Source organism: Triticum dicoccoides, chromosome 5A (genome assembly GCF_002162155.2).
Source record: "Triticum dicoccoides isolate Atlit2015 ecotype Zavitan chromosome 5A, WEW_v2.0, whole genome shotgun sequence".
In the NCBI taxonomy this organism is placed as follows: Eukaryota; Viridiplantae; Streptophyta; class Magnoliopsida; order Poales; family Poaceae; genus Triticum; species Triticum dicoccoides.
This window is the reverse complement of record NC_041388.1, coordinates 226384775-226397751: the sequence shown is the minus strand read 5'-3', so window position 1 is coordinate 226397751 and position 12977 is coordinate 226384775. Positions and strand designations below refer to the sequence as shown.

Sequence of the window (12977 nt, the reverse complement as noted above, 5' to 3'; positions counted from 1 at the left end):
CTAAGAAAGATTGCTTTATAAAAGCGTGTCTTTCTAGTTTCCATGATAATAAAGATGAAGATCTAAAAGTTATTGATGTGTCCCCTATTAAATCTTTGTTTTTTAATATGAATCTTGATAATTATGGAACTGAATATGATCCACCTTTACCTAGAAGGCGTTCCAAAAATTCGGAGTCTTTAGATCTTGATGCTAAAATTGTTAAAAGTGGGATTGAAGAAGTCAAAACTTTAAATATTAATGAACCCACTATTTTGGATTTCAAGGAATTTAATTATGATAATTGCTCTTTGATAGATTGTATTTCTTTGTTGCAATCCGTGCTAAATTCTCCTCATGCTTATAGTCAAAATAAAGCCTTTACCAAACATATCGTTGATGCTTTGATGCAATCTTATGAAGAAAAACTTGAGTTGGAAGTTTCTATCCCTAGAAAACTTTATGATGAGTGGGAACCTACTATTAAAATTAAGATTAAAAATCATGAATGCTATGCTTTGTGTGATTTGGGTGCTAGTGTTTCCACGATTCCAAAGACTTTGTGTGATTTGCTAGGTTTCCGTGATTTGGATGATTGCTCTTTAAACTTGCACCTTGTGGATTCCACTATTAAGAAACCTATGGGAAGAATTAATGATATTCTTATTGTTGCAAATAGGAATTATGTGCCCGTGGATTTTATTGTTCTTGACATAGATTGCAATCCTTCGTGTCCTATTATTCTTGGTAGACCTTTCCTTAGAACGATTGGTGCAATTATTGATATGAAGGAAGGGAATATTAGATTCCAATTTCCGTTAAGGAAAGGCATGGAACACTTCCCTAGAAAGAAAATTAAATTACCTTATGAATCTATTATGAGAGCCACTCATGGATTGCCTTCCAAGATTGCAATACCTAGATCTATCTTCGCTTTCATGCCTAGCTAGGGGCGTTAAACGATAGCGCTTGTTGGGAGGCAACCCAATTTTATTTTCATTCCTTGATTTTTTTTCTCCTGTTTAGTAATAAATTATTTATCTAGACTATGGTTTGGTTGTGTTTTTTGTGTTTAATTAGTGTTTGTGCCAAGTAGAACCATTGGAAAGACTTGGGGAAAGTCTTTTTAATCTTGCTGTAAAAAACAGAAACTTTAGCGGTCGCGAGAACTGCTGCCATTTTTATTTGGAAAGTGATATTTAGTTAATTATTTTTGCATATGATTAATATATAAATTCCTAACGTCCAGAAATTTATTTTAGAATTTTTGGGATTCAAGATCTTGCGTTAGCTAAAGATCTACATACTGTTCTGTTTTTGACAGATTCTGTTTTTCGTGTGTTGTTTGCTTATTTTGATAAAACTATGGCTAGTAAAATAGTTTATAAACCATAGAGAAGTTGGAATGCAGTAGGTTTAACACCAATATAAATAAATAATGAGTTCATTAAAGTAACTTGAAGTGGTGTTTTGTTTTCTTTCGCTAACGGAGCTCACGAGATTTTCTACTTTAAGTTTTGTGTTGTGAAGTTTTCAAGTTTTGGGTAAAGATTTGATGAATTATGGAACAAGGAGTGGCAAGAGCCTAAGATTGGGGATGCCCGTGGCACCCCCAAGATAATCTAAGGACAGCTAAAAGCCAAAGCTTGGGGATGCCCCGGAAGGCATCCCCTGTTTCGCCTACTTCTATCGGTAACTTTACTTGGAGCTATATTTTTATTTACCACATGATATGTGTTTTGCTTGGAGTGTCTTGTATTATTTGAGTATTTATTTTTTAGTTTTCCAAATTCATCATTGCTGCACACACCTTTTTTAGAGATACACTCATGATTCGGAAATTATTAGAATACTCTATGTGCTTCACTTATATCTTTTGAGTTATATAGTTTTTGCTCTAGTGCTTCACTTATATCTTTTAGAGCACGTTGGTAGATTTGTTTTATAGAAACCATTGTTCTCTCATGCTTCACTTAGATTATTTTGAGAGTCCTACAAAATAGCATGGTAATTTTCTTTAATTATGTTAGGCATTCAAGATTAATAATAAAGTTTTCTTATGAGTGTGTTGAATACTATGAGAAGTTTGAAACTTAATAATTGTTTTGAGATATGGAGATGGTGATATTAGAGTCGTGCTAGTTGAGTAGTTGTGAATTTGAGAAATGCTTGTGTTGAAGTTTGTGATTCCCATAGCATGCACGTATGGTGAACCGTTATGTTAAGAAGTCGGAGCATGATGTATTTATTGATTATCCTCCTTATGAGTGGCGGCCGGGGACGAGCGATGGTATTTTCCTACCAATCTATCCCCCCTAGGAGCATGCGCGTAGTACTTTGCTTCGATAACTAATAGATTTTTGCAATAAGTATGTGAGTTCTTTATGACTAATGTTGAGTCCATGGATTATACACACTCTCACCCTTCCACCATTGCTAGCCTCTCTAATACCGCACACCTTTCGCCGGTATCATAAACCCACCATATACCTTCGTCAAAACAGCCACCATACCTACCTGTCATGGCATTTTCATAGCCATTCCGAGATATATTGCCATGCAACTTTCCACCATTCCGTTTACTATGACACGCTCCATCATTTTCATATTGCTTTGCATGATCATGTAGTTGACATTTTAGTTGTGGCAAAGCCACCGTTCATAATTATTTCATATAAGTCACACATGCATCATTGCTATCCCGGTACACCGCCGGAGGCATTCCTATAGAGTCATACTTTGTTCTAGTATCGAGTTGTAATCATTGAGTTGTAAATAAATAGAAGTTTGATGATCATCATTCATAGAGTATTATCCCAATAAAAAAGGAGAAAGGCCAATAAAAAAAGAAGGTCCCAAAAAATATAAATAAAAAGGGGCAATACTGCTATCCTTTTTCCACACTTGTGCTTCAAACTAGCACCATGATCTTCATGATAGAGAGTCTCCTATGCTATCACTTTTATATACTAGTGGGAATTTTTCATTATAGAACTTGGCTTGTATATTCCAACGATGGGCTTCCTCAAAATGCCCTAGGTCTTCGTGAGCAAGTTGGATGCACACCCACTTAGTTTCTTTTTGTTGAGCTTTCATATACTTATAGCTCTAGTGCATCCGTTGCATGGCAATCCCTACTCACTCACATTGATATCTATTGATGGGCATCTCCATAGCCTGTTGATACACCTAGTTGATGTGAGACTATCCTCTCCCTTCTTGTCTTCTCCACAACCACTATTCTATTCCACCTATAGTGCTATGTCCATGGCTCACGCTCATGTATTGCGTGAAGATTGAAAAAGTTTGAGAACACCAAAAGTATGAAACAATTGTTTGGCTTGTCATCGGGGTTGTGCATGATTTGAATACTTTGTGTGGTGAATATGGAGCATAGCCAGACTATATGATTTTGTAGGGATAACTTTCTTTGGCCATGTTATTTTGAAGAGACATAATTGCTTAGTTAGTATGCTTGAAGTATTATTATTTCTATGTCAATATTAAACTTTTGTCTTGAATCTTTCGGATCTGAATATTCATACCACAATTAAGAGAATTACATTGAAATTATGCCAAGTAGCATTCCACATCAAAAATTCTGTTTTTATCATTTACCTAATCGAGGACGAGCATGAATTAAGCTTGGGGATGCTTGATACGTCTCCAACGTATCTATAATTTTTTATTGTTCCATGCTATATTATATCCTGTTTTGGACATTATTGGGCTTTATTATACACTTTTATATTATTTTTGGGACTAACCTATTAACCGGAGGCCCAACCCAGAATTGTTGTTTTTTGCCTATTTTAGGGTTTCGCAGAAAAAGAATATCAACGGAGTCCAAATGGAATGAAACCTTCGGGAGCGTGATTTTTGGAACGAACATGATCCAGAGGACTTGGACCCTACGTCAAGCAATCAACCAGGAAGGCATGAGCTAGGGGGGCGCGCCTACCCCCCGGTGCACCCTCCACCCTTATGGGGCCCATGTTGCTCCACTGACGTACTCCTTCCTCCTATATATACATACGTACCCCCAAACTACCAGATACGGAGCCAAAACCCTAATTCCACCGTCGTAACTTTCTATATCCATGAGATCCCATCGATCTTGAGGCCTTTTCCGGAGCTTCGTCGGAGGGGGTATCGATCACGGAGGGCTTCTACATCAACTCCATAGCCTCTCCGATGAAGTGTGAGTAGTTTACTTCAGACCTACGGGTCCATAGTTGTTAGCTAGATGGCTTCTTCTCTCTTTTTGGATCTCAATACAAAGTTCTCCCCCTCTCTTGTGGAGATCTATTCGATGTAATATTCTTTTGCGGTGTGTTTGTTGAGACCGATGAATTGTGGGTTTATGATCAAGTTTATCTATGAAAAATATTTGAAGCTTCTCTGAATTCTTTTATGTATGATTGGTTATCTTTACAAGTCTCTTCGAATTATAATTTTGGTTTGGCCTATTATATTGATCTTTCTTGCAATTGGAGAAGTGCTTAGCTTTGGGTTCAATCTTGCGCTGTCCTTTCCCAGTGACAGTAGGGGCAGCAAGGCACGTATTGTATTGTTGCCATCGAGGATAACAAAGATGGGGTTTATATCATATTGCATGAGTTTATCCCTCTACATCATGTCATCTTGCTTAAAGCGTTAATCTGTTCTCTTGAACTTAATACTCTAGATGCATACTGGATAGCGGTCGATGTGTGGAGTAATAGTAGTAGATGCAGGCAGGAGTCGGTCTACTTGTCTTGGACATGATGCCTATATACATGATCATACCTAGATATTCTCATAACTATGCTCAATTCTGTCAATTGCTCAACAGTAATTTGTTCACCCACCGTAATACTTATGCTCTCGAGAGAAGCCTCTAGTGAAACCTATGGTCCCCGGGTCTATTTTCCATCATACTAATCTTCCAATACTTAGTTATTTCCTTTGTCATTTGTTTTACTTGTATCTTTATTTCTCTTTATCATAAAAATACCAAAAATATTATCTTATCATATCTATCAGATCTCACTCTCATAGGTGACCGTGAAGGGATTGACAACCCCTTTATCGTGTTGGTTGCGAGGAGTTTATTTGTTTGTGTAGGTGCGAGGGACTCGTGCGTGGCCTCCTACTGGATTGATACCTTGGTTCTCAAAAACTGAGGGAAATACTTACACTGCTCTACTGCATCACCCTTTCCTCCTCAAGGGAAAACCAACGCAGTGCTCAAGAGGTAGCAGGTTCTGCACCAGAGTATCTGCGGACCCCAGACTACTGACGTGGAGGACTTCCCATCGCGTCACTACCAGCTGTCAGGCTACGCCTACCTCCACAGTTCCTCCTGGGACTGATGTAGGCATGCTTATTAGTATTTGATGCACTCGCTGCGAGCCTGTGTGCCGCCTATGATGTCCTTAGTCTATGTACTGAACTCTGTGTATTGAACTCTATGCATGATCCCTTTGTAAGGTGTGTCGTCTACTATGTAGTATCTATCATGCTCCTTTCCTTATGCATGTTTCATCATGAATGATTCTTGACTTTACAAATTTCTCAATGCTGAACTACCCCTTTGAAATTTTAGGAGGATGGTTAGACCAGGCGGTCGTGGTCGTGGTGGCAATGCCCCACCACCGCCTGAGTACATGGCTGGTATGATCCAACAGTGAGCTGAATCGCCAGTTCATGGAGAATATGATGGCTCAATTCCCTCGCCCCAATGTGAACCAACAGCCAGCCCAAGTGACTGCAGGATTTCATGCACCTCAACCCAACTATGTACCGCAGCTCAACTCAGCCTCTGGATGCTGATGACTGGCTTCGTGACATCACCTATGAGATGGAGTCTGCTAATGTAGCCCTTGCCAGCTATGTCACCTTTGCTTCATTCTTCATGAAAGGACCCACAACTCAATGGTGGGAAAGCCATTGGCATACTCTGCCGGTTGGAACAATCATCACCTGGCCAGACTTCCAAGCTGCTTTCTGTGCTCGCTTCATTCCTCGGTGAGTCATGGACCGAAAGAAGCGTGAGTTCCGCAACCTCACCCAAGGCAATAAAACTTTGGAAGCTTATCAGCGAGAGTTTCTGGACTTGTCCCGCTATGCTGAATAAGACATTGCAACTAATGCACGCAGACAGGAGAAGTTCTGTGATGGCCTTCAAGCTGACATCAAGCTCGCACTTCTAGTGCATGACTTTGCCAATTTCGCCACCTTGGTGAACAAGGCCATCAATGTTGAAACTGGTCTGCAGGAACACCAGAGCTCTCACGGGCGCAACCGTGACACGGGCTCATATTTAGGCCCGTCCTCGCAGAAGCATAGGATATGGATTCTCAACAGCATGTACCAGCCAACTGCACCTGCTCCAAAGAAGTCTTATGCTGCACCATGTCTGGCTCCTCCACCATCTAGGCAGTCAAGACTTCCAGCTCCATCACCCTGAGCTCCTGTTCCCACTCCCAATAATGGTTTGTGCTTCAGGTGTGGTCAACCAGGACACCGTGCTAGGGAATGCATCCAGAACCAAAATCAACTAGCCCTTCCAGCAACTGGCCATGGAGGCAACCAGCCCCGCAACAACAATGCCAAGTCTTATGGTCGTGTTCATGCCAACCACGTTGATCTGAACGAAGCTCTAGACCAGCCTGCTACTGTGATAGGTACACTCCTCGTAAAATTCAGCACCAGCATCCGTTTTATTTGATACAGGTGCATCACATTCATTCATGTCAGAAGATTTCGCATGCTTGCATGACATTAAATGCGAGGACATGAACGCTTCGCTATTGGTACACACCCCTGCAGGCCAATGTCGGACCTCCATGATTTGCAACAACGTCCCCGTTGAAATCGAAGGACTAGAATTCCTTGTCTCTCCCATCATACTGAAGTCCTGTAGCATTGATCTCATTTTGGGATGAATTGGTTAAAAGCGCATACTGCTACTATCGTTTGCGCCACTAAGACCGTTCATATGCTATAACCTTCTGATGAAATAGTTAGTTACCAGGCTCATCTGGTGCAAAATATCGAGGCACGACTTTATGCCTTGAATGCATTGAACGCTGCACCACTCGAGGGCATTGAAAACATTCCCGTCGTTGGCGAATTCCAAGACGTGTTTCCTAAAGAACTTCCAGGGATTCCCCCTGCTAGAGCTATCGAATTCATCATCGACTTGAAACCAGGCACCACTCCTATAGCCAAACGATCCTACAAGATGCCGCCGCATGAACTCATTGAGCTTAAGGAGGAAATTGACAAATCTCTTCACAAAGGTTTCATTCGCCCTAGTTACTCTCCGTGGGGAGCACCTTCTCTCTTTGTTAAGAAGAAGGATGGGACAAACCGATTGGTCCAAAATTATCGTCCTATTAACCAAGCCACCATTCAGAACAAATATCCCTTCCTCGGATCAATTATCTTTATGATCAACTGGCTGGTTCATCAGTGTTCTCTAAACTCGACTTGAGGTTGGGTTACCACCAGATCCATGTTCGTGAACAGGATATCCCAAAGACCGCCTTCGTTACTCGATATGGATCATACGAGTACACCGTCATGTCTTCGGCTTAACCAATGCTCCGGCCACCTTCTCTCATCTAATGAATTATATATTCATGGATTACCTCGACAAGTTCATCATGGTTTATCTGGATGATATCCTGGTATTTTCCAAGAACAAACAAGAACATGCTAAACATCTTCGCCTTGTGCTGAAAAAGCTTCGAGAGCATCAACTATATGCCAAGTTCTCCAAGTGTGAATTCTGGCTTCCCAAAGTAACCTATCTTGGGCATGTCATCTCCAAGGATGGTATTGCCATCAACCCTAAACTAGTCCAAGCTATTCTCGATTGGACTCCTCCGAAGAATGTCAAGCAAGTTAGAAGTTTTCTCGGTCTCACCAGCTATTGTCGTCGATTCGTCGAGAACATCTCCAAGATCGCCAGGCCTCTAACTAACATGTTGCATAAGGGCGTCAAGTTTCAATGGATAGACAAGTGTCAGGAAAGTTTTCAGCCACTCAAAGACAAGTTGACTTTTGCCTCAGTGCTTGCTCCACCTGATACTAAGAAGGACTTTGTCATTTACTGCGATGCTTCCCGTCATGGATTAGGTTGTGTCCTAATGCAAGAGCGCAAAGTGATTGCTTATGCCTCTCATCAATTGCGGCCTCAAAAGAAAACTACCCAGTTCACGACCTCAAGCTTGCTGCTGTCATTCATGCACTGAAGCAGTGGCGACATTACCTTCTCGGTAATCGTTGTGAGATCTTCACCGACCACCAAAGTCGGAAGTATCTGTTTACTCAGCCAGACCTGAACCACTGTCAGCAGAGATGGATGGAGAATGTTGCAGACTTTGACTTGGGTATTTCCTATACCCTAGGCAAGGCTATGTAATGGTTGATGCCTTGAGCCGCATGTCTTACTGCAACCACCTCCAGGTTTGAAAAGTTCAGCCCCCGCTTGTTGAAGAATTCAGAAAGCTGAACCTTCATATTGTCCCTCCCGGTGCACTCGCTCCCCCTCCCCCAGAGTTCCAAAATATGAATCTTCGTGTTGTTCCTAAGGGTTCTCTAAATACCCTGGCTGTCGAACCAGATCTTGTGAGCGATATCATGACTATTCAATATTATGACTCTGAAGTCGAGAAGATTAAACGCTATCTCGCAGAAGGAAAGCCCTCATTCTTCACTATTTCCGATGATGGCGCCTTGTACTTCAAAGGCCTCCTAGTGGTGCCATGTTTAGAGTAAAACCATGATATGACACAGGAGGTTATGACAGAAGCTCATGATACGCCTTTGTCTATTCATCCCGACAGTACAAAGATGTACCAAGACATTCATCAGAGATTCGGATGATCTAATATGAAGCAAGACATTGCTCGTTATGTTGCTGAGTGTGACGTTTGCAGTCGTATCAAAGAAGAACATCAAAGGCCTGCTGGAACTCTGAAACCTATCTTTATTCCTAAATGGAAATGGGACCATGTTGAAATGGACTTCGTCACTGGATTTCCCAAATCGCAGAAAGGTAATGATGCTATTCTTGTCGTCATTGACCGGCTTTTTAAAGTTGCACATTTTCTGGCAGTCAAAGAAACGATCACTATTAGTCAGCTTGCAACTCTCTACATGTCTAGAATTGTTTCACTTCACGGTATTCCACTGGTTATCAGTTCAGACTGTGGCAGCTTGTTCACTTCAAGATTCTGGGCAAGTTTCCAAGAAGCTATGGGAACTCATCTGTCATTCAGTATTGCATTTCATCCTCAGTCGCAAGGACAAGTTGAACGTGTCAACCAAGTTCTCAAAGACATGCTTCGAGCTTGTGTAATTTCCTTCGGCAAGAAATGGGAGGAATCTCTTCCATATGCTGAATTCTTTTATAATAACTAGCAAGATGCCCGTGCTACGCTACGGGATAAGAAATGATCAGGTGGACTTATAGTCAGGAGCTGGTATATGCTACTAATGGTAATAAAAATGTACCAAGCACTAATCAAAGTGACAATATATTATTGATAGGTACACATCAAGCATAGTCAAACATATGGTTTCCAATCGATAAACCTCTTCGTCCAAGCGAAACATTTTCTTCTTCATCTTTGCCTCACGGGAGGATTTGTTCTCCATGCTCATCTCATTGCTCGCTCTATCGTATATCGAGGTGGTGACAGAGATCATGCAACAATAAGAAAATCCGTCCACATACATGTGACAACTGAGACAGACACTAACCATCTTAATTTTCTAGTTTCTCTTCCTATCCTTGTCTGCTTAATTTTCTACTTTCGACAATAGATTGATTATTTGCTCGGACAATAGCCAAGTCATCGAAGTCATGAATAGCAGCTTGCACTGGCGGGCAGTGTTGCAGCAGTTGCCAATGATAGTTATTTCTTGTCTTCAGAGTTTACCAAAGTGGTGTTTGAACATGAGTATCAAGTGGCGGATGCTATTGCCCATGAACTGGTCCGTCTTCCGATGTTTAATGAAGCTACTTGTTGGATTGAAGTACCACCACCATCAATTCTATCTCTTTTAGGAACATTATAATGATGTATACGAATGAATAAAGAGGCATTTTTATTTTAAAAAAACAAGGGACCTAGTAATGTGTCCTTTTGGGGAACAAAAGAAGAAAGGGTAAAAAACCAGGAGGTGAACCTTGCCAATCTAATGCACAAAATAGAGTGGTACAAATTAAAATCAGGACTTTATTGTGCACTGCATTACCAATGAAAATATCACATGATTTTGTTTCTTAAAACCAATAGTCTCATGAAACATACATGACTCGACACAAGAAACACGTCGTCATGAAGTTGCGTCGCGAAAAATTAACAATCTAATCAATTGTTATTAAGCTTAGACACGCAAGAATATGACAGTAGTAACACGACATATATCTCCCCCGCCACAAAGTAGAGTATCAAAGACTATCTCCCATCACTATACAAAATCATAGTATCCAACTTTTCTACAAAGCAGCGCGTCCCCAAGCGTAGGAAATCGGACAAACTTTCAGGCTCTGCTTCACCCTCTCAGTGCACCACATACCTCCACTCCACTCACCACACCCTCTCAGTGTATCAGATAGGTGCCTTGGTATATGTTGCATCTTAGAAATAAATGGTCAACGTACATCAAGAAACTGGAGGCAATGGTCCTGGCAGGAAACCTTTGTTGTATATATATATCATTGGATTTCTACTTAGTTGAACAAACTTTCACCTGCTTCTTACATTAGATAAAGTAGGGATTGACTGTAACACGATGAAAACCAAAGTCACCTACTACCTGCTACTGCTTGCTACTTGAGCAAAACATAAAAAATAATGTTCTGACTATATTCTTGGGGAACTCTGCACTTAGTAAGATCAGGATCTCCTGACTATATTTTAACATACTTCAGTTTATCTTTAAAAAAATCATGCTGACGCTGATGCTTATTATAATTACCTTCCTTGGTGAAAAATATTTTCTGTAAAAAAATACCAACTGGCTTAAAAGATCAAGCATAATCATTTTAGGCTAGTTCTTATGATACGAGGTGCTGGAATGATTACATGTGGATCTTAATCTGACAAATATGACTACTGATAAATAAAAAATATCATCCTCACCTATGCCATGAATTAGTTATTGTGCAAACAGTTGCCGCCATAGTCATCCTTGCAACAGTAACTGCGGCACAACACCTTGCACGTTCCTACATTCCCCGTGCTCGCCCATCTTTGTGTCACTATCATGCACCTCGCCCTTGCTGCCACAACCCTGAAATTCAGAAATAGCTGATCCCAACAATGCAAATTTTCTTTTAGAAAATTTAGAAGTACAAAACCCCTACAAAAATCAAAATTGACCTGACACCTATGCAGTAGTTTACAATCACCAAATCAGACATATGAAGAATGCTCAAAGGTTGGCACTAACCCTGACCAAAAGATTAGCTTTGCATAAGTAAACTACCCTGCAAAATTTTGCCACTTGAACCTTCCAGTCATACAAATAATTTCACTACTCTTTAAAAGGTGGCTAACTCCATTCGGTCAGCTTGAAATCCAAGAGATAACTAAGTACTTGGTTGGTTTCTCTGTGAGATGAAACATTAATCCTCATGGCCATCACCACATGTGCATAAAGGAAGAAATAATTTGTAGTTTTACCTCATAGCCAGAATGCACAATAGTTATGCACATATAAATGTCTAAAGTATGAAGGAACGATGATATGCATTGACAACCACATTGCAAATATAATACTTTCACACAAATTAAACTATCCTGCAAACCAGCCACCAAATCACTTCAGTATGAACACAAAAATGACCAAACAACACACTAATTAAGTGAAAGCAATGATCTCGCATTCGGTGGCTGTAACATTTTGGCGTAATACCTGCATGCTCCCCCTCAAATGGAGGGTTAGCAAAAAAATAATTAAAACTTTAAAGTGCAAAAAGGATTTCACAAGAGCCTATTACAACAAGCAGAGGCCTAATAATAAGCTTCACAACTTGCAGATGGCAATGGGAAAAGAAAACACACTGATAACATGTTCAAAACCATGAAATATGAAGCATGTTCCACTTCTTATGCAGTAGGTTGGCCGACACCATGGATGAGCAGAGCACAGCCGGCGAGATACCTGCGGAGGTCAGTGTCGGAGGAGACGACGATGAGGAAGTGGAGGTGGTGGGAGTGGGAAGTACGGCTGCTGGATCAATAAAGGGTGGAGGTAGGAGAGGCGTTGTGGCACTGATGGCGCCGGCGGCGTACTTGTGGTGGCTGGGAACAAAGGAGATGGGGAGGAGTGGAGGGGATGACGAGGAGCACGGGGAGGTGGCGGTGATGGGAGTGCTAACTGCGGTGTTAGAGGAGAACGCAGGAGAGGCGTCTGCAGATGGACGACTTCGACGGCGTGCTTGCCGAGGTCGGCGTTGGAGGAGACGGGAAAGGGTAGAGAGGACGTTGAGGTGGAGGTGCGTCATGGTGGTGGGCGGTGGGGCTGAGAAGCATGAGAGGCGCAGGAGGTGGACGGCGCCAGCAGCAGCCGCCTCGCGCCGCTGCCAGATCGATTTAAGTGATGTCCATCGGTGATTCGATTTGTTTCCAGATGGTTCCAGGAGTTGCGAGAGAGAAGCCTGAACAAGAAAGATGTGGTTGAGGGGTTATGTGCAAATGAGCAGCAGACTGATTTGTGTGTGTTAGATACTGATCCGACGATCCTAAATGATGGATGGCAGACACACCATCATCACCAACTCAGAATTTTATAGGAGTAGAGATAATATCTATCAAGCTAGCCTGAAGATGGCCCCCTTCGAAGTGTTATATGGATGAAAGTGTCGAACCCCTCTGAACTGGTCAAAAACTGGGAAATGTCCACACTTCGGTCCGGATATTATCCAACATGACGAAGAACAAGTCCGCATTATTCGCGAGAATCTCAAGACTGCTCAGTCACGTCCGAAAAGT

General features: G+C 41.5%; 1 protein-coding gene across 2 annotated transcripts; it reads right to left on the bottom strand.

The window, feature by feature from the left end:
* Window positions 1-10835: 10835 nt before the first annotated feature.
* On the bottom strand, window positions 10836-12606 carry LOC119300764. Of its 2 annotated transcripts, none has more exons than XR_005146716.1 (2): window positions 12148-12606; window positions 10836-11274 (listed from the first exon to the last, which is right to left on the bottom strand). XR_005146716.1 is itself a non-coding variant. In XM_037577656.1 (2 exons), exons 1-2 carry the CDS (start codon window positions 12488-12490, stop codon window positions 11167-11169), a joined length of 468 nt encoding a protein of 155 aa, XP_037433553.1. In that variant the 5' UTR covers window positions 12491-12606; the 3' UTR covers window positions 10836-11166. The 2 variants fall into 2 exon arrangements, 1 of the variants encoding a protein (XP_037433553.1); XM_037577656.1 differs by having other exon boundaries at window positions 10836-11291.
* Between the last annotated feature and the right edge of the window lie 371 nt (window positions 12607-12977).

Excerpts from the sequence above, each read along its gene's own strand:
- LOC119300764 (XM_037577656.1), bottom strand. The coding sequence starts at position 12,490 with ATGACGCACCTCCACCTCAACGTCCTCTCTACCCTTTCCCGTCTCCTC. Across the intron at positions 11,292-12,147 it reads TCCGACACTGACCTCCGCAG|CTATTTCTGAATTTCAGGGT; the intron begins GTATCTCGCCGG and ends TGTTGGGATCAG.